The following is a 24,794-nucleotide window of genomic DNA, read 5'->3' as shown; positions in this document are numbered from 1 at the left end:
TGGCTGCAACAAATATAGCTACTTACAAGGCCCACCTCAAAATATGTTAAAGAAATCTTCACCGAAATACACTATTTAGGGTGTTTTTCCAGTCTCCCTACATAATTCTGAGTGACGAGAAGTGTTCCATACATAATTATACAATATAGCAGTATTGAGCATGCAGTCTGATCTAAAAATGAGTCATGTTTTGTAGCAATTATTGTGGCCTTTGTGTTTCGCCGATTGCGTGATCACACTAGCACCTAGTAGATATGGTTGTCCTTGTTCAACAGAGCCATTGAACTTGTCTCAATAATGTTTCTATCTGTTAGGACATTGTAGGATGTCTAGGTGGACAAATTGTCCCTGTCTTTGTAAAGACTACATCCTACAGGATGGTAGATCTCCATGAACAGGGTTGGGCAGCCTTGTTCTACACCATGCTGCAGTAGGAATACAGACAGTACACAATGATTGCCCATAAATGTCTAATAGTGTTTTTTGTCTTTCTTTCACAAACAATACCGCTTGGATACAAAGAAGTTGATTACTCTCAAAATGAAATGTGAAAGGTCTCATAAGAACAATCTCCCCTTGTATCAAAGGGACCGCAAACACCTTACTGCACCACCCAAACACACCATGGTAGTGGTGCACAACTCCAGGATTTTTGGAGTCGACTCCGAATCATGTGGTTAGAGTTGAAAGGAGTCGACTCTTGCTCGACTCTGACTCCTTTGGTTGGAGTCGAAGAAGTCGACTCTTGCTCGAGTCCCAAAACACTCTGAAATGGATACGCACGCACGTACACATCAACTCATTATTGCAGAGTCCTACTAGGAAGACTACATATGCATTCTAGAGGACTGACATGAGCATGATGCTGCCAATTTGCTCATCAACTTAGCCAATAAAATGCCTATTTTGTTTGAATATAGAAGGTGATGTGTAGGAACTAGAATATAGGCTGTGTGCAGCCTTGACTGATCCCATGGGATGATTGGGCGCCACTTACGATGTTAAGCCTATTCTTTGCCATGTTATAGCCCTATTCGGGTGGGTATTACTAGAGACATTGTCTTTGTAATTGTTATCCAAGCATGTGCGGTATTCCAGAGGACGATTCACACAGGAATAGTTTTTTCAAACCCTGTTATTCATATATTTTTTAATTGAATTGACTCTTATGGCGGAAGCATGTAGGCTTTTATTGTAGTCGTGAAGATATGTCAACATCCTTCCTAGACAATAATAGGATACTGCTACACTAATAACTCATGCTTGCTTGGCTGCCAAAAGTATAGGTGTCTCCATAATGTTTAAATGTATGAAGTGTGATCACAGTCATTACTTTAGCAATCCATGGTAGACGATGTTCTTCCTAATAACAATATCCCCCATCCTGCTGATTTGAGTCGCTGAACCGTATTTGCACTTGAGATGTGTTTATTGATGAGAAAGTGAACTTGTCATTTTCAAAAAGTTTAGCTGGGTTGCCCTGCTTTGCGATCTATTGCCAAGGACACGGTTCTCCAACCCTGTTCATGGAGAGATACCATCCAGTAGGCTTTCACTCCAACCCTAATCTAGCACATCTGAGTCAATAATTAGCTGGTTGATAAGCAGAGTCAGGCTATTTACAACTGGGGTTGGAGCGAAAACCTACAGGAAGGTAGCTCTACAAGGAGCGAAAACCTACAGGAAGGTAGCTCTACAAGAACAGGGTTGGAGAGGACATCAACAGGTTTCATTAAATAACCTTTAGGCAAAATTAAATTGATGCATTTGGCGATGTTCAACTTCAATTCACTGGCACTATGAAGAGACCATGCTAATTTTGGTGAATTTACGAGGCATTGCTAGACAAGACATTGCGAGATACAGATACCAAAATATAGGCTATGTGCACAGTTCTGACTGTCTGTCTGCCTGCCCCGATCCTCTCTCTCCTTCGCTGGCTCGCCTGCTTTTTCTCTGCACTATGAAAAACGCTAGTGTGTGTTTGGTCTCCGGTCTGTTTCATGTAGAATAGCTCAGCGTGCTCATTGATAGCCCCTACTTCACCTCCAATGTCCACCAGATCCATATGAATTTTCTTTGCCAGGTGTTTAGTCTGCATTTTTCACACATACTTGATGCTCATGTACTTTGCTTTTCAGCTAGCTAAAAGCTAGCTAGTTGGAGTATGTGTGTATACTTCCGTTTGTACCAGAGCACGGTAAAGCAACTCACAAGTTGAAAATATTGAACACATGCAGTACACAATACACCGCAGCCTAGTGTGGCATCCCCAACATAGCGTTGCGGCCCTGCTCCATTGACAATGAATGAATTACACCGGAACGCGGAGTTTGAAGCATCTGGTGGTCATGAGTGAACTTTTGATTACCGATGCACGGTTTTGACTGTCTGCCTGGTGGCCGACATGCCTACCTTTGCCTGGCTCACCCTCCCATCTCTCTCTGTTCCTCGCTAGCTCGCTCCTCTTTCTCTGCTGTGAAAGATGTGAGAGCTTGTGTTCTTGAAGTAGACTACGGCAACTTCTTCCGTTGCAAAAATACTGAATCTTAGGAGATTGACACCCAGATATGGGAGTTGACATCGGGAGTTGACAGGCAAGGAGTCGACTCCCCACCAATACCATATGCAAGTATTTCCTTTGTAGAACCATAGTATTTATTATAGGAGTTAGTAGGATATATTTTTTTGTATGTACATCGCCATAACTGTTCCTGCATACTGCTCTGTAAACTCACCTCGGTCTCCAGAGCAAATAAACTTTGTCTTGAATTTTGTGTTCTGAAGAGGGTATTGTGCTTTTAGGCTGTCCTGGCTTGTTTCAGAGTCAGATGATGTTGTACTTGAACTCGTTTCCGACTGAAAGCTTTCATCCAATGGGCCTATAGGTTCTGTACTACTAAAGCTGGTGTCCAGGTCATCAGCAGCAGGATGAGTCAATAGAACACACAGTAGTCAGTGATTAGCCAACATTTTACTACTTTTCCCCCATCAATACACATTCAAACAAGGAACTATACTGTATCTACCCACCCCCCTCATGTCCATAGATCAGGCATACTAATCTTCACAAACATTGCCTACCACCAACAGACACCAGTCAGTCACACACCTAATGCCTCCTTTTCTTCAATTTAGACTTCAAGCTTTGCATGAACAATCAACTAAGCCTCCATAATACAGAGAAGACTACAGTAGAAGGTGTAGCTTACTTTTAAACACAACAGCTATGACAACAAGACTCGGACCATGTTCATGCCTAAGTCCAGTAGATTTATTTTCTCATCTTGGAGTCATGGAAAGTTTTAGCAAAGGTGACTTACACTAGTTCCTGGTGCTGAGCTTTATGTTGATGGGATAGGACTCTAAATAGAACAGCCTCTGCGGTAGTTGTTTAGCTAGCTGGCCAACTGTTAGATACGGTCCAGTAGACTGATGTTGGCTGATCGAATGCCTTCCTCGGCCTTCCTCTTTAAAGTGAAGGGGAGAATCTGTGGAATAGCATCACTTTTCAACGTTCGACAACCTGGCAACCCCATTAGTTTCGAAATCCTCTGGCTGAAAGTGCTGACTACAAACACAGACATTTTGATATTTTATCCACATTAACTGGATCCACCGGAGCAGTACTACGTCCTGATATCGCTATGAATTCTGGATAATATGGTTCGCTTACATCCAGGAAATGTATGTATGGCCTGTTTCTACTGGTGAGATGCATTAATGCCTGTATTTGCATGTAGGGATGATTTTATGACACACATGATATGTTAATACCATATTAATGGACATATAAAGTGAAAAAGAGGAGCGGTGAAGTTTCCCTTTAATGAGCCACAAACAACAATACCATGCAGCCGGTACAGGGTTGATTTCAATACGTATTGAAGGCAGTCAATTTAGGAAGTGATTTAAATTTAAAATTCAGAAATGTAAAAACTTTTGAAATAAATAGCTTCTACTTTTCAGTATATTGAGAAGTCATTGAAAATAAATGTCCTTTTTTAATTATTGGATTGTAATTTTAGTTTACTCCTTGCCTTCAATTCGAATTGAGCCAAACCCTGACCCACTAGTGGTCAAAATGTTTTGGGGCTCCAAAAATACTGTACGGTTCTGTGTTGTTGAATTTTGGTACCATTCCAAGTACAGCAATTCCTTTCCCATCCACATCATTTTCCCACTATGCCCGATAAATTACAATATGCTGCAATAAAACATTACACAGTATTTTACTGTTGATAATGCCCCAAATTATTGTATAAATTACAGTTTTCCAATACAGTGCATACTGAGAATGCATAATCTAATGCGCAATTGCGTTGTTTCCCACCATTCGTCCATTTTGGTAGCGCACCCCCTTATTAAATTATCAGCTGATTATCAACTGTTGTCAAACACACGTGGGTCTGAAAATACATTTCTCATCCTCAATAGCATGCAGCAAATTGAACTAGATGAAAAAACAAAATGAGTATGACATCCAGACATTTAAAACATTCTATTTTTGCATAGCCAAAATGCCTACTATTTTTAACGAAAGCACTGGTATTGAGATACGCCCTAAGTATTTTTTGTATCGAATGGCCAGAGGGAGGCAGTATCACAGATGTAGAAAGGAGATGGAGGAGAGGGGACATATAAGAGACGCATAGGAGAGGAGAAGTCGCTCTGGATAAGAGTGTCTGCTAAATGACTAAAATGTCAAATGTAAGAGAAGAAAGGAGAGTAGAGGAGAAGACTACCTACTATATAGCTCAGACTCATAAATACACTGAGTGTGCTCTAGGGTGTATTTATCTCCATTGGCACGACAGGCAGCCCCCACTTATTGAGAAACATGGCCTCGTCCCTTCATCTTCATTTATTTACCTGCTCTGTTCAACTCAACCACATGATTTAGACATCACAGCACGCACAATAGATCTGAAAACTGTCTGGAAAATAGCGTGTTATCATTAAATCGATCATAATATGGAGCTTTTACGATTTTAAAATGATATCCATATGCTATTATAGTTTTATATTTTTGTTCATGTAGCTAATACCTTTGAAATGGTTGGTCTATTGTATTCAAATTGTGTGTTTTAACAGTAAGCAGATGTACTACTGGGGCAGCAGGTAGCCTAGTGGTTAGAGCCAGTAACTAAAAGGTTGCTGGATTGAATCCATGAGCTGACAAGGTAATAATCTGTTGTTCTGCCCCTGAACAAGGCAGTTAACCCACTGTTCCTCGGTAGGCCGCCATTAAAAATAAGAATTTGTTCTCAACGGACTTGTCTAGTTAAATAAAGTTGAAATAAAAATAAACTACTAGCACCTATTTACACACCACTCCTGGTGTGTTTGACATGATTAGGTGATGGATACCTCCCCATGTTAAACATCTGCTGTACTTGTTATTATGACATGTCAGATCCAATTATTCTTTGCTGAGAGGGGTTATTTATTGCTACCCTGAGCATAAATATTTGTGGTTAATCGAACATGAGCTGTATGGTCCTTAATCATGCTGTACGCTGCCAATTTGGAAGAATAATATGTCCCAGTTGCTATCTAATTTTGCTTGGCAACAGACATACTCCTGTGGAATAGCCTGAGGCAGAGTGAGTCTTCTCTGCATAGCTCAATGTTCCCCGCTCAGTGTTTGTTTGAAGGTATTTCATCATATTGTTGCCTTGATTCAGCTCTGAAGGGATTTGTTAGTTGCACTCATGTGGGAGTGCATCCAGTACACACATACATTGTTTAGCTGGGGCTGATAATGAAGATCAGGCAGGCAGAGTCCCACAGCTACACAGTGAGATACTACTAGTCACTAGTGACAGACACAACCCTCATACACTGCTACATCACATACAGCAGTACTCAGACTCAGAGAGGAAAACACAAACAAAAAATGATGACATGACTTCATAGATTTATATTGTACTTTGTTTTGAAATAAACAATGAATCGCAAATGCAAATATTCTTACAATTCTTAAAATATTTGTTTGTTTGCATATAATATGCAAGCATTTACTGAATACTTTTTATGTTATAAAATAGATTTGAGAATTAAATATTATGTTATTATTGATTTAAATTGGTACCAATACTGCTGGGTGTCGGTCGAGTACCCGAACCAAGAGAAGCCTGTTCTGCTGCTGAACACTTGTTCAAACCTCAAACTTGCAGTTTTTCTCTTTTCAAATTGACAATCAACATCTTTTCTTCTTCTTTACAATATATTATATTTCACTTTAGTCTATGTCTTTGTTCCGTGAAAACAATATTTTATTTTTGGACAGTTTGGTTTAATCCACAATAGACAGATATTGTTTGGTGAAATAGGTCAGTATAATCACCACAGTGAGGGATGGACAGCCGCTCGAAAAAGGAAATCAATAGAGCTATCTATTTGTCGTTAACCAGGCCAGCATTATTTTTCTCAATTTTTCCTCTCCACTGTATTTTTTTTTTCTCCCACACAATATGACAGGTCCTCATTTTTCAGTAAAAGCATTATGTCTGCTATTTTGTAAAATTGCAAATGGCCTTTGGAAAATGCACTTTCTTTGCATAAGTTTCTCAGAATGGATTGGGTTCTTTATCACCTTCTGGGTCCACTGTGTGTGTGAAAGGAAGAGAGACATGGGGAGCTGTGGGGGACTGGTAGTGGGTTCCGACAGCGTTTTCTGGGGCTGGAGGACTGTCTTTGTAGAGCTGGGGGGGCTGTCTTTGTGGGGCTTTAATCTGGTTCCTCTCCAGTGCTGTGTCTTTGTGAGTGCCTGAGCCGGAGCGAGGAGAGGAGAGGAGAAGAGAGGCTTCGTCAGCTCTTCCTCACCCTGTCTCTTTGTGTCTCACCCCAACCTGAAAGGCCCTGTCTTGAAGTCGTGTCAGACCAGAAAACAAGAGTAAGTGACATGTGACAAGGACACAATGCTCGGACGAGCCAGCTAAAATAACTTTCCCCATCTGCTGTGGGCAATTTCTCTTCGGCAGGCTGCCTGCCATCGCAGGTGAGGGGCTGAGGGGTTGCTGAGATGGCATGGCGAGGTGGAGTGGGGTAGGCAGGCTGGCATGGCTGGCAGGGCAGGGCAGGGTAGGGCAGACTGTCACGCAATGACCATGCCACAGAGGCCTTCCTTGCATGAGAGCAGGTTATCTGCCTCATCACTTTCCTAGGGTGCACGTCGTCCAGCCAATACAGGACAAGAGTGTCAGCATGTAATGAAAGCTTTGATTCATGGAGGGTGACAGAAGAGGAGGTCATAGAGCTCCTCCGGATATGATCCTGAGTGATGCTGACGGGGAAGCTTTAAGATGGGTGCCATAATTAAATGTCCTTGTGCCATCATTAACTTCGGGAGAAGAGATAGAGTAGAGGCAGGCTACTACACCTCTCCCACTCACAGACCACACACAGGCTAACAATAATAAGGTCTTTCCTGCCTCCATTCTCTATGGAACACCTGGAAAAATATGTAAGTAATTGTAGTACTAAATTGACAATATCCATTTATATGATCAGAAGTATTCTATTGTGAAATTTGCAATTATATATAATAACTATGAAAATGCAGATGCAATGATATCAGGTTTGAATAATGTGGCCCAGAATTAACATATATAATTTAATTCCTGAATTATTCAGATGTAATATTGTTGAATAAACTATGCTGACTAAGATGTTCATTGTCATAGTTGTGATTGTTTATTTAGCAGAAGAAGACCAAAAAAATAACACTGCATAGAAGTAATGGGGATTTGAAGAGGCAATATTATCTGTTTTTATTTTAGGGATCAAACTGCTGCTATTTAAAAGGAAATACACTATAGCATAATGCAATAGGAAGCTGAAATATAGAGCAGACTTTTATTCAGTTAAGACATGGCGATACAGAAAGGCAACACATCTATTGACAAGAAAAACACTCTTTGTGATCTATACATTCTAGTTTGTGTTGATCACATGTGAACATTGTATTGGATTACTTTCATTAGAAATCTGGTGCTATTAATGTGTTTGGGTGCTTTTATGCAGTGTTGTTAGCCGTGATCATTAAGATTCCACAGATAACTAGCATGTGGATTTCAATGCCTCAGCATTATGAGATCCCAGACATCAAAGGAAGGTTCTTATTCTACTGTGTCTGCGGCAGAGGGGTGAAAAAATGAAAACTGTGGGAGAGAGGGAGTCAGTAAAATAAGGGTGGCTGAGAGATGTGTGCTGTATAACCCACCTGTTCATATGCGATGTTATGATGCGTTGTAATGGGTCGAGGACACCTCCTGCATAGTTAGCTTCCTGCTAAATTTGTGTCCTCTCTCTGATTAAGTGGCAGTCTCCTTAATGATGCCGTGGCTGACTGCAGGTTTGTTCACTTTAAAGATCAACTGCATTTCTCACCCCGCGGTCATTAAAGTCAGAGTCTGCGTAATTCAAATCAATTCACTAGTGATTATTCGCCTAGAGACAGACTAAAGACAACGCTGCCTGTCTTTGTGTGAGGTTCCTACTTTCTTTTCTCTTTACAGCTAAGGTAACACCTTCAAATATTGATGAACATTAAAGGAATAATAAAAACAAAAAACAAAATGATATGTACTTGAATTCCAAATTTATACCATAAACATCTTTTATCTATTATCATATTTTATCCGTCTTTCCTTCCAGTTCTCTGCTGCCAATGACTGGAACAAACTGCAAAAATCACTGAAGCTGGAGACACATATCTCCCTCACTAGCTTTAAGCACCAGCTGTCAGAGCAGCTCACAGATCACTGCACCTCTACATAGCCCATCTGTAAATAGCCCATCCAACTACCTCATCCCCATACTGTATTTATTTATTTATCTTGCTCCTTTGCACCCCAGTATCTCTACTTGCACATTCATCTTCTGCACATCTACCATTCCAGTGTTTAATTGCTACATTGTATTACTTCACCACCATGGCCTATTTATTGCCTTACCTGCCATCATTTGCACATGCTGTATATATACTTTTTCTACTGTATTATTGATTTTATGTTTGTTTATTCCATGTGTAACACTGTGTTGTTGTATGTCGAACTGCTTTGCTTTATCTTGGCCAGGTCGCAGTTGTAAATGAGAACTTGTTCTCAACTAGCCTACCCGGTTAAATAAAGGTGAAATAAAAATAAATTAAAAGAAAATGGTCAAAATAGTTTTCTCCCTCAGCCAGAATTGTACCATCAAGTGTTTGCCATTAAGTCTAAGTGAGCAGCTGTACAGAAAGTGTATTGACTATAAGAGTAAGAGAAACATGCTGTAACAGTATAGTGCTTGATTACAGAATCAAGGTCGACTCAGAAGACACATAGCAGCATTATCCTTTAATCCTGTGTTTTGGTTTCAAATAGCCTTTTTTACCTAATCTTCACTAGTAAAATGACAAACATGAATACAGAAGTAGGTGTTTAACTTGCATTACCTGCAGTATTCAGGTCAAAAGCTTATACTGACTTAAAGTGGCTCTATATTATATGAAAGAAGAACAGATGATCATGTGCTTGGCGCTCATAACATTTTGTTACGCTGATATTACAGAAGACTACCCAGCCTTCTGATGAAATTCCCTCAGGCCTGTGTTGGTTTGGAGGGCACAATATCTCACTTACAAGTATGTCTTCTTTGAGGCACACTCATTCCTTTGTTGTTATGTTGCTGGACCGACTTTCAATTATTATATGATACAAATGAAGATAGAAGTTAAATCACACATTTAACTCAGAAATAACTCATAAATAACCTATTGCTCATATCAAGCCTGATGTCTGTGGATTGTCCTGTATGTACATTCCAGGCCCAGCTCAGCATGTCTGTCTCTCCGTGCTCTGGGCTGGCGGAGCCCATGGAAACTTAAAGGTGCTGTGAAAGACTAAAAGTGGGCCAGTGCGCTGACGCCTCCTGTTGACCTACCTTGTTCGTGGGGTCCAGGTACAGAGTAGTGACAGGCCTCCTCCTCTGCGGACCACATTACTAATGTGCAAGAGTGCAGGAGGAGCACACCCTGTGATGAATCAATCCACCGCACCCATGGCATCCTCATAAGTCAAGAGTACAAGTGTTCAGAGCGCACCGACTTAAAGTGCTACTGCTAGATCCGCCGTCCTCCATGGAGAAACTCCAGCAAGGCCCAACAGAAGGGGGAAGACTAAGTGCTGTGTTCATCCATAGCCTGAAGATCTCCCTCCTTCTTAAAAGTTAGTCCCTCTGGTGGGTCGCTGGTTTTATAGAGTGCTGTGAACTTTGGAGAAGTTACTTTCATGCTTGAGCAGAGTTATTTTCAATAAACACAGAACGTTGTTATTTTAAGGCTAAAACAGTTTTCTTCAGAGGTGTTCTGTACAGAGCAGTCACAGGAGCAGGCTTCCCTCATTATTCATCGTTGTGTATCCAGAGAGAAGGGCTTGGTGAATTAAGACAGAAAACCATTAGTGCACTTTCTAATTTACAAGCAGGGATACACATTTTGTTTCACTAAGGAGCTCATTGAATTTCTGTTTGAAACAGAAATATATAGAAACCATTTCTGTGAACATCCTTGTTTGTTGCACTTTTTTTGTTCTTCCCTTCAAGTCAGAAGGTTAACTATTTTAGTTTACATGCCTACCTCCCCCAGAGTTGATGTTGCTCTATATTGGAGATGTTGGGGGAGTGTGTCGGTTTGACACTAGGTAATGCATCACACACTCCAGGGGGTCTCTCTGGTATGTGCCTCAATAATGAAGTTAATTCGTTAACTTCCCCCGCAAAGGCCAAGTTCCCCTGCTGGCCTTTACAACAGCCACCGCTGCTCTTACAAGAGTCACCCCTCAACAACAACAAAATAAACATAATCATGCTTTTCCCCACGACAGCCTTAGCCGGCGCCTCTGCAGCACATGAAGAATAAGCAGGTCCATTACCAATCCCTCATGACTGGTTATGGACATAATTATCACAGGGAAAATGACCTGCTCTATTTGGTTTGTCGTGGAAGAGTTGCAGAGGGGTGCAGAGTGCCTAATCACCCTCCACTCTGTCCTGCTGGAGATGGAAAGGCTGGTTTTGGGGAGTCTTGCCAGTTCATTTGAATTCACAGGGTTCCGCCTCCCGCCTAGGCAGGCTAAGCCTCTTGCATGGCTGCAATGCCTCCTATAATCTCTCCTTCTCCCTCTTCTCATGCTGCCTCTCTCTCAAGCCTAATATGGCTTCCCCCTCTATCCCCACAGGCAGCTTTGTGCAAAAGGGACTCGGGACACATGATTGTACAATTTGATGTGTATTCATATTTGTTGGACGTGTTGTCAGTGCTATCGAATATGCTTCTACAGCTCAAAGGCAGCTTTCTTTCCTTTTTGTCATGATCTTCATGAATTTACTGTGCATCTGAAGTGGGCACAATTCTGTTTAATTGATTTACTGACACATTTACTTTTTCTATTCTAATAGCAACCTCCTTGTAATCCATAATCAAATACCTTTCACAGAGATGAGTTATTGTTTTGACCCATCGTGATCAAATGAGGAGCCGATCCTATTCTGCATCTTGTAAACACATTTTGTCTCCTTCTCACATTACTCATATTACAAAATAAGAAATGCCCAAAGACAAAGGGATCATCCTGGCATCCCAGTTCTGTTAAACTGAACAGAGCGATGACAACAACAACAACGTCAAACCACTACAAACTAGCTGCTGGGGGGCATCGGATGTTTTCAATTAGAGGAGTTTACTGCTTATCAAATTGTTTACTGCCAAATGTCTCCATATTCTTTAATACCTGGAAGGGTCCTCATTTAATTTAGAGCAGACATGTACTTCCCTGCACAACATTTTGACATTTCCATCGTTTATTTCCATCATGACGCACATCTTTTCAAGTCCACTGAACCCTCTTCTTTGGTAGATGTCGTAACTCTTCTCTTATCATCCGTATTTAACACATAAGAGCTTTGTGTTGTAAAATCTAAATCAAATTCATGTAATTGACTTAACTATATGGAATGTATGATTGTTCTCAGAGATTGGATGAGCATGGAGACCAAATAGCATATTGTAGCTATACTTTATAAATGATGGTGATAGTACATTTTACATTTGAGTCATTTACATTTGAGTCATTTACATTTGAGTCATTTAGCAGACATTCTTAGTAGACCTAGTACCAGAGGTTGTAGCTGTTTTATTCACCCACATTATAGTAAATAGACTGTAGTGACTATGTGTATACAGTTATAATGTCAGTTATGGCGTAACCTAATGCACCTCCCCCTGCAGTTGTAGTAATGGTGGACCAGCTCTTACATGTCATTTTACTGAGGCTTTTGTCTTTTTTCTGTGTAGCCTTACTGCTCTATAAATATGGGGTGGGTTTGTGAGCTGAGCTGTGGCTGATACTGGCCTGGTGCTCCTCATATGGAGAGCATTGTACAGTCACTAATGGAGAGTCCACTGATCACACTGTCACTGTGAGTCAGTCAGTCAGCAGCCCACCACCACCACTATCCTCTACAGCCACCTGAGTCAGTCCACACCGCACAGCCCACCATGCTCAATGGAAAGTCCATTACCAATAATGTTTCCACAGCATTTTCTCTAGGTATACATTATACCGTGACACTCCTCCACAGGCATGGCGGCATAGATGTATGTTTCTAAACTCTTCAAACCCCTCTTTAAATGCTCTGCTCCCACCCCACTGAAAGAACCCCAATAGTCTCCTATTTTCCCTGAAATAGATATTCCCTTTGTTGCCTGTGTGATTTATTGAAGTCTTCCCCACAAGTGGAAGCCGCAGGAAATTGCCTGAAATGGCTCTAAATTGGTTTATGATTGTCTCGTATGGGTCGGTGCTGTTATGGTTTGATATTATGCCCTCCACTGCTTGGAATTTATATTAAATTGATCTGTATTGTTTTCATTGGGTGTTTGTTGGATCTTGTTAATTCTACTTCAGCTGGGGGCTGGCAATACACACATACACATTCCCCTCCACATCGTCCATGTCGCTGTATGGATTATTCACCATTCGTCGTTGTATCTGTATCTCTGATATGTGTTATAATCCTGGGAGACAGAGGATGATGAGCACTTAGTCCCTATGCTCTCTATGCTCTCTATGCTCTGTGGTGTGGAGTGTTAGGGCAGTGGCGTGGTACTGTTGTAGTTAACATGGGTCAGCTGCGTCCCAAGTCAGCCAGCCCAGACAGGCAGTGAGGGAAGGCGTGGGATGTGGGATGGCTACTGACAGACTGCTAATGAGGCCATTATCGGCTCTTGTCCTCTCCTCCAGGGCACCAGTGGAGGCTCCGAGTCTCCTCTCAATTGAATTCCATCCCACAGGGCTTGTTTACAATAAATACATTTGCTAGAATTAATCACAGAGGAGCGCAAGACACTTGACTGGGCCGGTGTTTATGCAGAGAGGCAGTGAGTGTGGACCCACTGCAGTCCGGCTCAGCCCAGGTCACCTCTTGACTGCATCTAGAGCTGGTTATCTGTGGAAAAATGGACACTGGCTCTGCACACACATCAAGGAGTCATTGCTAATTTTTACCCCTCTGATTTGGGATAGGTTATATGCAAGACATGATGGGTACTAGTCCATCTCCAGATGGAACTGAATAGAGATCAAAGAGTCACATCACCTGGGATATTTATTGACTATAACCGTGGAGGATATTCAATGTCATAACGTGAAGAGGTGGTATAACACACAAAAGACAGGGTACACCAATGACATCAGTGTACCATTGCATAGTTCATGGATTACAGACATATCATTGATCTTACATTACATCACCACATTCATATAAAGACATTAACTGTCAGTTGTTTTGTGATTTAAGCAATGTGGTAATGAGTTCAGCAACACTTCAGTATTGGCATACTGTCATTGTGAATGCGCTGTAGTCAGGGGAGCGTTCCATCATTCTGCATACAGAGGAAGTGGCATTTCTGGCAGCAGCTGTCCTCAGAAACACCAGGTATTTCCTGACTTGTAGCTGTAAGTCAGCTGGTCCAGTATGCCTGCTCTTCTCACTGTGCCTAGGATGCAGAAGCTTTATCCAGAAGAAAACCTGCATTGAGACAGATTATTACAGTATAGTGTGACACTCTCAGGATGCATTGTGGCTTGTATGCTTTGACAGTAAACAACAGGTGTAGACTAACAGTGACATTCTGATTACGGGCCTTTACCAATAATGCAGAGAGAAGGAAAATAGAGAAGTAATAGAAAAGTAGTAAGGATAACTAGCTATATTCACTAACTAACTATATTCACGGGCTACCAGTACAGAGTTGATAATGTAGGTAGATATGCACACATAACTGGGAATAAAGTAACTAGGCAACAGTATAGATAGTAAACAGTAGCAGCAGTGTACATGATGAGTAAAAAAGGTTTGTGCAAAAAGGGTCAATGCAGATAGTTAAATAGTTAACCACATAGCTACCCAGACTAACTACAGTGCCCTCTGTAATTATTGGGACAGTGAAACATGGTGTCTTCTTTTGGCTCTATACTTCAACAGTTTGAATTTGAAATCAAACATTGACAATGAGGGTATTTGTATCCATATCGGGTGGACCGTTTAGAAATTACAACACTTTTGTACATAGTCCCCCCCATTTTACGGGCGCAAACGTTTTGGTACAAATTCACCTATACGTATGTGTATTAAAGCAATAAAAAGTGAAGTATTTGATCTCAAATTCACAGCACACAATGACTACATCAAGCTTATGACTCTAAACATTTATTGGATGCATTTTCTGTTTGTTTTGGTTGTGTTTCAGAATTTTGTGCCCAATAGAAATTAATGGTAAATAATGTATTGCGTCATTTTTATTGTAAATAAGAATAAAATATGTTTCTAAACACTTCTACATGAATGTAGATGCTACCATGATTACAGATAATACTGAATGAATCGTTAATAAGGATGAGTGAGAAAGTTAAACGCAAAAATATCATACCTCCCCTCCAAATGCTAACCTCCCCTGTTATTGTAATGGTGAGAGGTTAGCATGTCTTGGGATTATGATATGTGTGCGTCTAACTTTCTCACTCATCATTATTCGCGATTCATTCAGGATTACCCGTAATGATGGTAGAATCCACATTAATGTACAGTACGTCACACAGCTTAGTAGCTAATGAGGCAATGCAAGCAGGACACAGAGGAGTAAGTTTCACACATTCCCATGTGCTACATTCACCTCTCAAATTTACTCAACAGCGACACCGGCATTGAGCTGAGCACAACTGTAGATCTGAGTCACTAGGCACCACTGTAAAGGATGTCACTCTGCTTGCTTAGCGAATACCACTTTCTCACGATTCAGCCCATACCTGGCGCAAACTCGGGACCTCTGCCTCGCAAACACACGTGATCGCCCTCCACAAGTGTCTTAGCCGATCGTGCCACCTCAATAGGTAGCTAATGAGGCGACGCAAGCGGGACACTTAAGGCTGAGAGAAAGTTTCACACATCCCCATGTGCTACATACAGAGTATAGAGCCAAAATAATAAAAAATGCTTCACAGTTTTATGGCTTGGGGGTAGAATCTAGTCAGGGTCCTGTTGGTTCCATACTTGGTGCATTGGTGTCGCTTGCTGTGACTAAGGATCTATCATGGACCACACACACCAACACAGTCTTGAAGAGGGCAGGACAATGCCTCCTGAGAAGGAAGAGGCGTTGTCCTGCCCTCTTCAAGACTGTGTTGGTGTGTGTGGTCCATGATAGATCCTTAGTGATGTGGACACCGAGGAACTTGAAGCTCTCGACCTGCTCCGCTATGCTAGCGTCCCACCTCGACAGTGAAATTGCAGGGCGCCAAATTCAAAGGAACAGAAATCCCATAATTAAAATTCCTCAAACATTTTAAAGGTAAACTTCTGGTAAATCCAACCACCGTGTCCGATTTCAAAAAGGATTTACTGCGAAAGCATACCATGCGATTATGTTAGGTCAGCACCTAGTCACAGAAAACCATGCAGCCATTTTCCAGCCAAGAAGAGGGCTCAAAAATCTGACATAGCGATTAAATTAATCACTAAACTTTTATGATCCTCATCAGATGGCACTCATAGGACTTCATGTTTCACAATACATGTATGTTTTGTTCGATAACGTTCATATTTATATCCAAAAATCGCAGTTTACATTAGCGCGTTAAGTTCAGAAATGCATTGTCTCAAACAAACATCCAGTGAAATTGCAGAGAGCCACATCAAATTACAGAAATACTCATCATAAACATTGATAAACGATACAAGTGTTAAACATACGAATAAAGATAAACTTCTCCTTAATGCAACCGCTGTGTCAGATTTCAAAATGGCTTTACGGAGAAAGCACACTTTGCGAATAGGTCAGCACCTAGGTCAGCACCTAGCCACAGAAACCCATACAGCCATTTACCAGCCAAGGAGAGTGTCACAAAAGTCAGAAATAAAATTAACAATTTACCTTTGATGATCTTCATCTGGTGGCACCCTCACAAATCTTGAATTACAGTACACGATCAATTGATATCTACGGCTCCTGAAAGCATGCAGTTATTTGCTGTATAAGTCTGATGATAGAGCTAAATGCAATACCTTGTCAGTTGTGTAAGTGAATCTTCCACATTTAACCCAACCCCTCAGAGAGGTGCAGGGTGCTGCCATAATTGACATCCACGGCACCCAGGGAGGGGTGAGTTAGCTGCCTTGCTCAGAATGACAGATTTTTACCTTGTCAGCTCAGGGATTCGATCCAGCAACCTTTCAGTTACTGGCCCAGCGCTCTAACCACTAGGCTACCTGCTGCCACTGAGCAAATGTGCTCAATTATTTTGCATGGAATAATCAGACATTTGTAGTTGTGAGTATGCTCTTCGAGAGATGATAATATTACAGCCAAATAGGGTCTTATCGTCGATGTTGATCAGGCCTACCACCGTGGTGTCATCAGCAAACTTAATGATGGTGTTGTAGTCATGCACGGCCACAATGTTGTGTGGGTGAACAGGGAGTACAGGAGAGGACTAAGCATGCACCCCTGAGGGGCCCCCATGTGGAAGGCCAGCAAAGGCGGATGGGTTTTTGCCTACCCTCGCCACCTGGGGGCGGACCATCAGGAAGTCCCGAATCCAATTGTGGAGAGAGTAGTTCAGTTCCAGGGTCCTTAACTAAGTGATGAGCTTGGAGGGCACTATGGTGTTAAATGCTGAGCTGAAGTCAATGCACAGCATTCTCACATAGGTGTTCCTCTTGTCCAGGTGGGAGAGGGCAGTGTGGTGTGCAATAGAGATTACATAATCTGTGGGTCTCTTGAGGCGGTATGCCTCCAGGGATGGGATGATGGTGTTGATGTGAGCCATGACCAGCCATTTAAAGCATTTCATGGCTACAAATGTGAGTGCTATGGAGCGATAGTCATTTAGACAGGTTACATTGGCATTCTTGGGCACAGGGTCTATGTTGGTCTGCTTGAAACATGTAGATATTACATGCTTGGTCAGGGAGAGGTTGAAAATGTCTGTGAACACACTTGCCAACTTGATAATCAGTCTGGCCCTACGGCCTTGTGAATGTTAACCTGTTTAAAGGTCTTACTCACATCGGGTACGGAGAGAGTGATCACACAGTCATCTGAAACATCTCGTGCTCTCATGCATGGTTTAGTGTTGCTTGCCTTGAAGAGAGCATAGAAGGCATTTAGCTTGTCTGATCCTTAGTGTGTCAATGATGCCTGGTGGGTGCTTTCACACATTGTCCTCAACCAAGGTTTTACAAAAGTCATACAGATTCACGGACAGTAAACATACAGACACAATGCACACAAACAAACTCGACTCTATCCTTCCCACTCTCTCTTTCACACACAGAGAGTGTAGTGTAGTGTAGATGTTCCTTTCCTCAGAGATAAGCAGCATTTAGACTAAACTGATATTATCTGCAGTCATCTGAAAGTCTGGGAAGAAAGTGCAGAGCAGAGTGCAGCCAGGAGAGAGTGTATGTGAGGTCACAGTGGGGCCTGGCCACCCAGGGGCCAAAGCCATGCTGTTTTATAAACAAGGACCTCACAACAACAGCAGTGAGATGGCTCCTGATTTTAGACTTACTGATACTGTAGCAACTAGTAGCACACAGCCAAGGCAACCACACCACAGTGTTTTCTGTGCTGAAAGTGACAGTTTAACCTGGCTCTGCGTGGGCCAGCAGACTGACTTATATAGAGAGCAACACAAGGTATTGTGGTTATCCAACCTGAGAGACACTAGGTTTCAGTGTGACGGGGGAATTAAATGTGTTTACCACCTCATCACGTTCACTCGTTTGTAACCATGACACGCTTCATTTGATGATATCTACAGCGGAATTATATTTTGTTCATTAGATTGTGTGCAGTGACAGACCCGTGTTGACATAACAGGAGCTAATGTGTTTATAGTTTCTCTAATGGATCATGTAGAGGTCGTAATGAAACACGTTCATTTGCTAGATTTATGGCGTCATGGGCAGGAGGTTCATTTGCATACTTGATGTATCATAGGTCGTGATCCCTACTGTATACACAGTATACCCTTCCTGCAGCAGTACCAATAGGACAAGTTGGCTGTAGACATATACACATGGAACATTAGAGGGATGTTTGCCAAATAATAACTGGGCATGTCAAAAATTGCAAATTAATTTGGTAAAACTGCCAGTCCAAACTATTAGCATGAAAGATGTCTAAATAATGCAATGAAGTATTTTGAATATTTCTTGAGAAGGGATGATATGGAAATTCAAAATGAACCCGGTTGGTTATTGGCCAGAGCCGGATGGCACTATGAACAGAATATTGTGTCAGATAGTGCCAGCTGGTAAGGGGTCTGAACAGATTATCAGAGGAGCGAGAGAGAGAGAGGGCAAGAGAGAGAGAGGGTGAGAGAGGGTGAGAGGGAGAGGGTGAGAGAAAACAATAGAGAGAAACTCATCCGCTAGTCACTGTGGGGTGGAGGGGATCAGCCAAACCCTTTCGTCACTATCTCCCCTTTCTCACCTGCCAGAGCTTGCGTGTGTGAGCCGTGGGAGAGGGGGAGAGGAGGTGAGAGGTGTGTGAGTCCTGTGGAGAGGTCAAGGGATGGGCTGAACCTCCACTCATCCGTCCTCCACTCGTCCGTCTGGGCTCTGTAAGGCCCCCCCCCCCCCTCCCTCTGCTCTGCAGGTAGACATCTGGAGGCAGAATGAGTAGTACCATCTAGAGAAGATGAAGAGAGGACTTCTGTTATCACTGAGCCACAGAGAATTAGACAGCCTCTCTAGATTATCTCCTTCCCTCATTCTCATTGAATGTATTTGTCTACTTATTTTATCTTCCCTTTTCTCTCTATTCGAGTCTCTCTTGAACTTTTTTCTTCTCTTTCCTTAGTTTTCCTATTTTCCTTACATTATGAAAGCAAAAAAGGGAATGGAATTTTTGTTTCTGGCAGAGAAATTGTTATGACTTTATCCTGGCACTAAACGATAAGCAAGACAAGATAGTGAAAGTGTGCTGTGTCTAGCGAGCCCTCAGACAAGCCTTAGCAATGCAAACAGAGCCTGAGCTCTCAGCGCCCCCACTGGCTGCCTGCTTTGCCAATCAAAGGCAGGGGGTGGGAACAGGCGGACATGAGTGCTGATGTCACAGTCACATGGATTCTCGTGTGTTCATGCTCGGAGGCTGAGAGACAGAGCTGTGCTGGCCAGCTGCTGCTGAGACAGCAGTGGAGGGCTTTGCGCTGGTGATAGTGCTCTCTTATGGACTCGGAGCTTAATGATGTATTTTGTGATTTCAGCTATGAAAGGTAAGAGCAGAATGCATGCATGCTGTTTCCACGGTGCAATAGGCTGCTAGAGTAACAAGTAGGGAAGTGAAGCTTCTCTATTCACTGCCTGCCAACTCTCCATTTCAGTTTCCTGCAAAAAGAGAGAGAGACTGCCTCAGAATGTGTTTATTACTAGGGAATTAAGCTGTGGAAAAAAAATCTATTCTGGGAGGAAACCAAGTTAGAAATTCAAAACAGATGATAAGACGTGTGTGTTGGGATGTTTCTCTTAAGTGGATAGGGCTGTTACTCTCATGGTATCTGTTATGTATGCTTTCTCTGTGCTGGTGTGTGTTTAATAAATTAGAGTCAGTGTGGTCATACTATAGCACTGATCTCTTTCTGATGAGAAATACAGCCCTCCAGCTCTTGCGACAATTCCAAGTTTTGAAGGGTAGACATAGGGGGGTGGACCAGGGGTGGGGATGGACGGGACATGGGGGTTTCAGGGGGGTTCAGGGGTCCCTTTAGCAGTTCTTTATCCTTGGGTATTAATTCTGTTCCATTCCAGAGGACGTGTTTGTCTGTTCGGAGGGTAGAGTTGCATGGCAGACTGGTAGTGTTGAACGTGGCTTGCAGACGGGGCGACAAGGCACTGGCTGGCGCAACTGGCAGACTAGGATTCTTTGAGTTGATACTGCTGTGTTTCTTGTGTTCCACTGACCTATTTTTGGGGAGTTGGGTATACAAGCATGGCCATGGGAGTAAGGCTGGGTCCTCCTCCCAGTCTCAGTGTCGTGATCCTGCATGCTTAATCCCAGTTCTCCCACCCCCACCATCATACAGTCACACACACAAACTCATGTATGCATGCACAAATACACATGCAGGCACACACACCATCACCTTGTGGGTCACGAACAATGCATTCACATCCATTCTCTCTCACACACACACACACACACACACACACACACACACACACACACACACACACACACACACACACACACACACACACACACACACACACACACACATTCTTGCATATACACATATGCAAACCCAAGCATTACGTGCTCTTACACATACACACGAACACACAGAAAATAGTCACTGTGAAGCTCAGGCAGCTGTCATTGTGTGTTAGATGCTACAGTACATCCTCACCAATCACTGCATTTCTAATACATATATTGTGTGGAAACATTTTTGCATTTTCCACTACATTCTTATTTAAAAAAAATAAATTACACTGATACTTGACAATTCTGAGAGTATGATCTTGACCTCTCTTTCCCGAGAGGGACAGTTGTGTGAAGTTTTGACCGCGCACTTGATCACAATGTGTGAAATTCCTGTGATAGAGTGAGATTACGTAGTTGACAGAGATGTGTGAAATTGTGGGAGAATGACATTTTGTGACACTGAGGCAGATTTGAAAGATCAGCCCTCTAACCCAATACCCTTTTATATAGACTTATTTTGAATATGGAAAATGTAGAAATATATTTCTTTATTGGTGTAGCTGTGCAAAATCAAATACATGTTTTACCCTTTCCAGTTTTTATTCCAGATGCAATTTCCGCTATTTTTCAAGATGTGTTTATTACTGTTTAAGGGTAGGTCTGCATTCAATCAATATCTATGTATTACTGTTTAAGGGTAGGTCTGCATTCAATCAATATGTATTTATTACTGTTTAAGGGTAGGTCTGCATTCAATCAAGATCTATTTATTACTGTTTAAGGGTAGGTCTGCATTCAATCAATATCTATTTATTACTGTTTAAGGGTAGGTCTGTATTCAATCAAGATGTATTTATTACTGTTTAAGGGTAGGTCTGCATTCAATCAAGATGTATTTATTACTGTTTAAGGGTAGGTCTGCATTCAATCAATGTGTATTTATTACTATATAGGGTAGGTCTGCATTCAATCAAGATGCATTTATTACTGTATAAGGGTAGGTCTGCATTCAATCAATATGTATTTACTACTGTATAAGGGTAGGTCTGCATTCAATTAAGATGTATTTATTACTGTATAAGGGTAGGTCTGCATTCAATCGAGATGTATTTATTACTGTGTAAGGGTAGGTCTGCATTCAATCAATATGTATTTATTTCTGTACAAGGGTAGGTCTGCCTTGAATCAAGATGTATTCATTACAGTGTAAGGGCAGGTCTGCATTGAATCCTTTAACCAATAGTGTCATTATTCAGTTAAATCTTATCACAATACATCAATGAGCTGGACTAGGTTTTTGAGGATTTGAAGCCTTTCCAAATAGATACTTATTTGATTGTTACATCATGATGAAAGTGATCATGTTAGGCCCTTTCTAGACCTATACATGCCTCCTGTAAGACCCTAACAATATGGTACAGACAACATCTTGGTGTCATTATACGCTTTATACTTTGGAGTGTCTATATTCTGAAATACATTTGAAAGAATAAAGAATATGATTTCATATCCTTTATTGTCACGGCTTCTAGGAGTAGTGGGTGGAGAAGTCAGGCGCAGAGAGCAGAGGTAGTTCAATCATGATATTTTAATCCAGAACAACAAGTAACGTTAACGCCAAACACTAAGGCGCATCACTTAAACCAGCCCAAAAGCAGGACCAAACAGTCTGGAGAAAATAGTCCACGAGAATACACACCACATGAACAGAAAAACAAGCCTGCACAAAAGCAGGCGGGCATACCTGGTTTAAATAGCCCAAATCAAAAGCCAAACAAGAAACAGGTGTAACACATCAGACAAAACTAACTGAAACAGAAAAGGGGATCGGTGGCAGCTAGTAGACCGGCAACGACAACCGCCGAGCGCTGCCCGAACAGGAAGAGGAACCACCTTCGGCGGGATTCGTGACAGTACCCCCCTCCTGACGCGCGGCCCCCGCAGCGCGCCGACCCTGGCCTCGAGGGCGACCCGGAGGGTGAGGCGCAGGGTGATCCGGATGGAGGCGATGGAAATCCCTTAGTAGTGATGGATCCAGAATGTCCCCCACCAGTACCCAGCACCTCTGCTCCGGACCGTACCCCTCCCAGTCCACGAGGTACCGCAGGCCCCTCACCCGGCGTCTCGAGTCCAGAAAAGCTCGTACCGTGTACGCCGGGGACCCCTCGATGTCCAGAGGGGGCGGAGGGACCTCCGGCACCTCACCTTCTTGTAGGGGACCAGCTACCACCGGCCTGAGGAGAGACACATGAAACGAGGGGTTAATACGATAGTAAGAAGGGAGTTGTAATCTATAACACACCTCGTTTATCCTCAGGAATTTAAATGGCCCCACACACTGCGGCCCCAGCTTCCGGCAGGGCAGGGGGAGGGGCAGGTTTCGGGTCGAGAGCCAGACCCTGTCCCCTGGTGCGAACACAGGGGCCTCACTGCAGTGGTGGTCAGCGCTCTTCTTCTGCCATCCACCAGCTTGCTTGAGAGATTCCTGGACTGCCATCCAGGTCTCCCTAGAGCTCTGCACCCACTCCTCCACCGCAGGAGCTTCGGTCTGACTCTGATGCCACGGAGCCAGGACCGTCTGGTAGCCCAGCACGCATTGGAATGGTGACATGTTCGTGGAGGAGTGGCGGAGTGAGTTCTGTGCCACCTCCGCCCTTGGGACGTACCCCGCCCATTCTCCTGGCCGGTCCTGGCAATACGACCTACCTCCTGGTTAACTCTCTCCACCTGCCCATTACTCTCGGGGTGGTAACCAGAGGTCAGGCTGACCGAGACCCCCAGACGCTCCGTAAACGCCCTCCAAACTCGGGACATGAACTGGGGACGTGAGCACGGCTCCAACGATGTCCTCCGGCACCCAGTAGTGCCGGAAAACGTGGGTAAATAGGGCCTCCACAGTCTGTAGGGCCGTAGGGAGACCAGGCAACGGGAGGAGACGGCAGGACTTAGAAAACCGGTCTACAACGACCAGGATCGTAGTGTTCCCCTGAGACGGGGGAAAGATCGGTAAGGAAGTCCACCGACAGATGAGACCAGGGCTGTTGTGGAACAGGGAGGGGCTGTAGCTTCCCTCTAGGCAGGTACCTAGGAGCATTACTCTGAGCGCACACCGAACAGGAGGATACATAGAGCCTCACGTCCTTAGCTAAGGTAGGCCACCAGTACTTCCCCCTAAGACCCGGCACTGTCCTCGCAATACCTGGATGACCTGAAGAGGGTAGTGTGTGGGCCCACCGAATCAATTGATCACGGACACCAAGCGGCACATACCTAAGACTGGTAGGACACTGTGAAAGCGCAGGTTCCAAGCGTAACGCCTGCTTGATGTCCGCGTCCACCTCCCACACCACCGGTGCCACCAGCCTAGAGGCTGGAAGGATGAGAGTAGGATCGATGGACCGGTCCTCAGTGTCATAGAGATGGGACAGCGTGTCGGCCTTAGTGTTGAGGGATCCTGGTCTATAAGAGATCGGGAATCTGAATCTGGTAAAGGACATGGCCCACCTAGCCTGACGAGGATTTAGTCTCCTCGCCGCCCGGATATACTCCAGATTGCGGTGGTCAGTCCAGATGAGGAAAGGGTGCTTAGTCCCCTCAAGCCAGTGTCTCCACACCTTTCACCACAGCCAACAACTCCCGGTCCCCCACATCATAGTTTCGCTCAGGGGCGGAGCTTTCGTGGCGTGTCCGAGCGCTGTGATAGCACGGCTCCAACCCCAGCCTCGGACGCGTCCACCTCCACTATGAACGCCAAAGAGGGGTCCGGATGTGCCAACACGGGAGCGTCAGTAAACAGCGCCTTCAACCGGTTGAAAGCTCCGTCCGCCTCGGCAGACCACCGTAAACGCACCGGACCCCCCTTCAGCAGTGAGGTAATAGGAGCTGCCACCTGGCCAAAACCCCGGATAAACCTCCGGTAGTAATTGGCAAACCCTAAAAATCGCTGCACCTCATCTACCGTGGTCGGAGTCGGCCAATTACGCACAGCGTTAACACGGTAACACTCCATCACCACCCCCGAGGTGGAAATGCGATAACC

General features: G+C 43.4%; 1 protein-coding gene across 2 annotated transcripts in view; it reads left to right on the top strand.

Moving 5' to 3' along the window:
* roraa (RAR-related orphan receptor A, paralog a) overlaps window positions 1-24,794 on the top strand; it is a 287,647-nt gene that overhangs the window by 192,003 nt on the left and 70,850 nt on the right. Inside the window, exon 1 of one of the 2 annotated variants that reach the window (XM_036954961.1) lies at window positions 19,689-19,826. The exons of the other annotated variant lie outside the window; for it this stretch is intronic. Coding sequence (XP_036810856.1) covers window positions 19,796-19,826 — 31 coding nt within the window. The 5' untranslated portion in view covers window positions 19,689-19,795. Of the gene's footprint in view, window positions 1-19,688; window positions 19,827-24,794 lie in introns of those variants that run through there. 2 annotated transcript variants of the gene reach the window in all.

The sequence above is a fragment of the Oncorhynchus mykiss genome, chromosome 2 (genome assembly GCF_013265735.2).
Source record: "Oncorhynchus mykiss isolate Arlee chromosome 2, USDA_OmykA_1.1, whole genome shotgun sequence".
NCBI lineage: Eukaryota > Metazoa > Chordata > Actinopteri > Salmoniformes > Salmonidae > Oncorhynchus > Oncorhynchus mykiss.
This window is presented reverse-complemented; position numbering and strand designations above follow the sequence as displayed.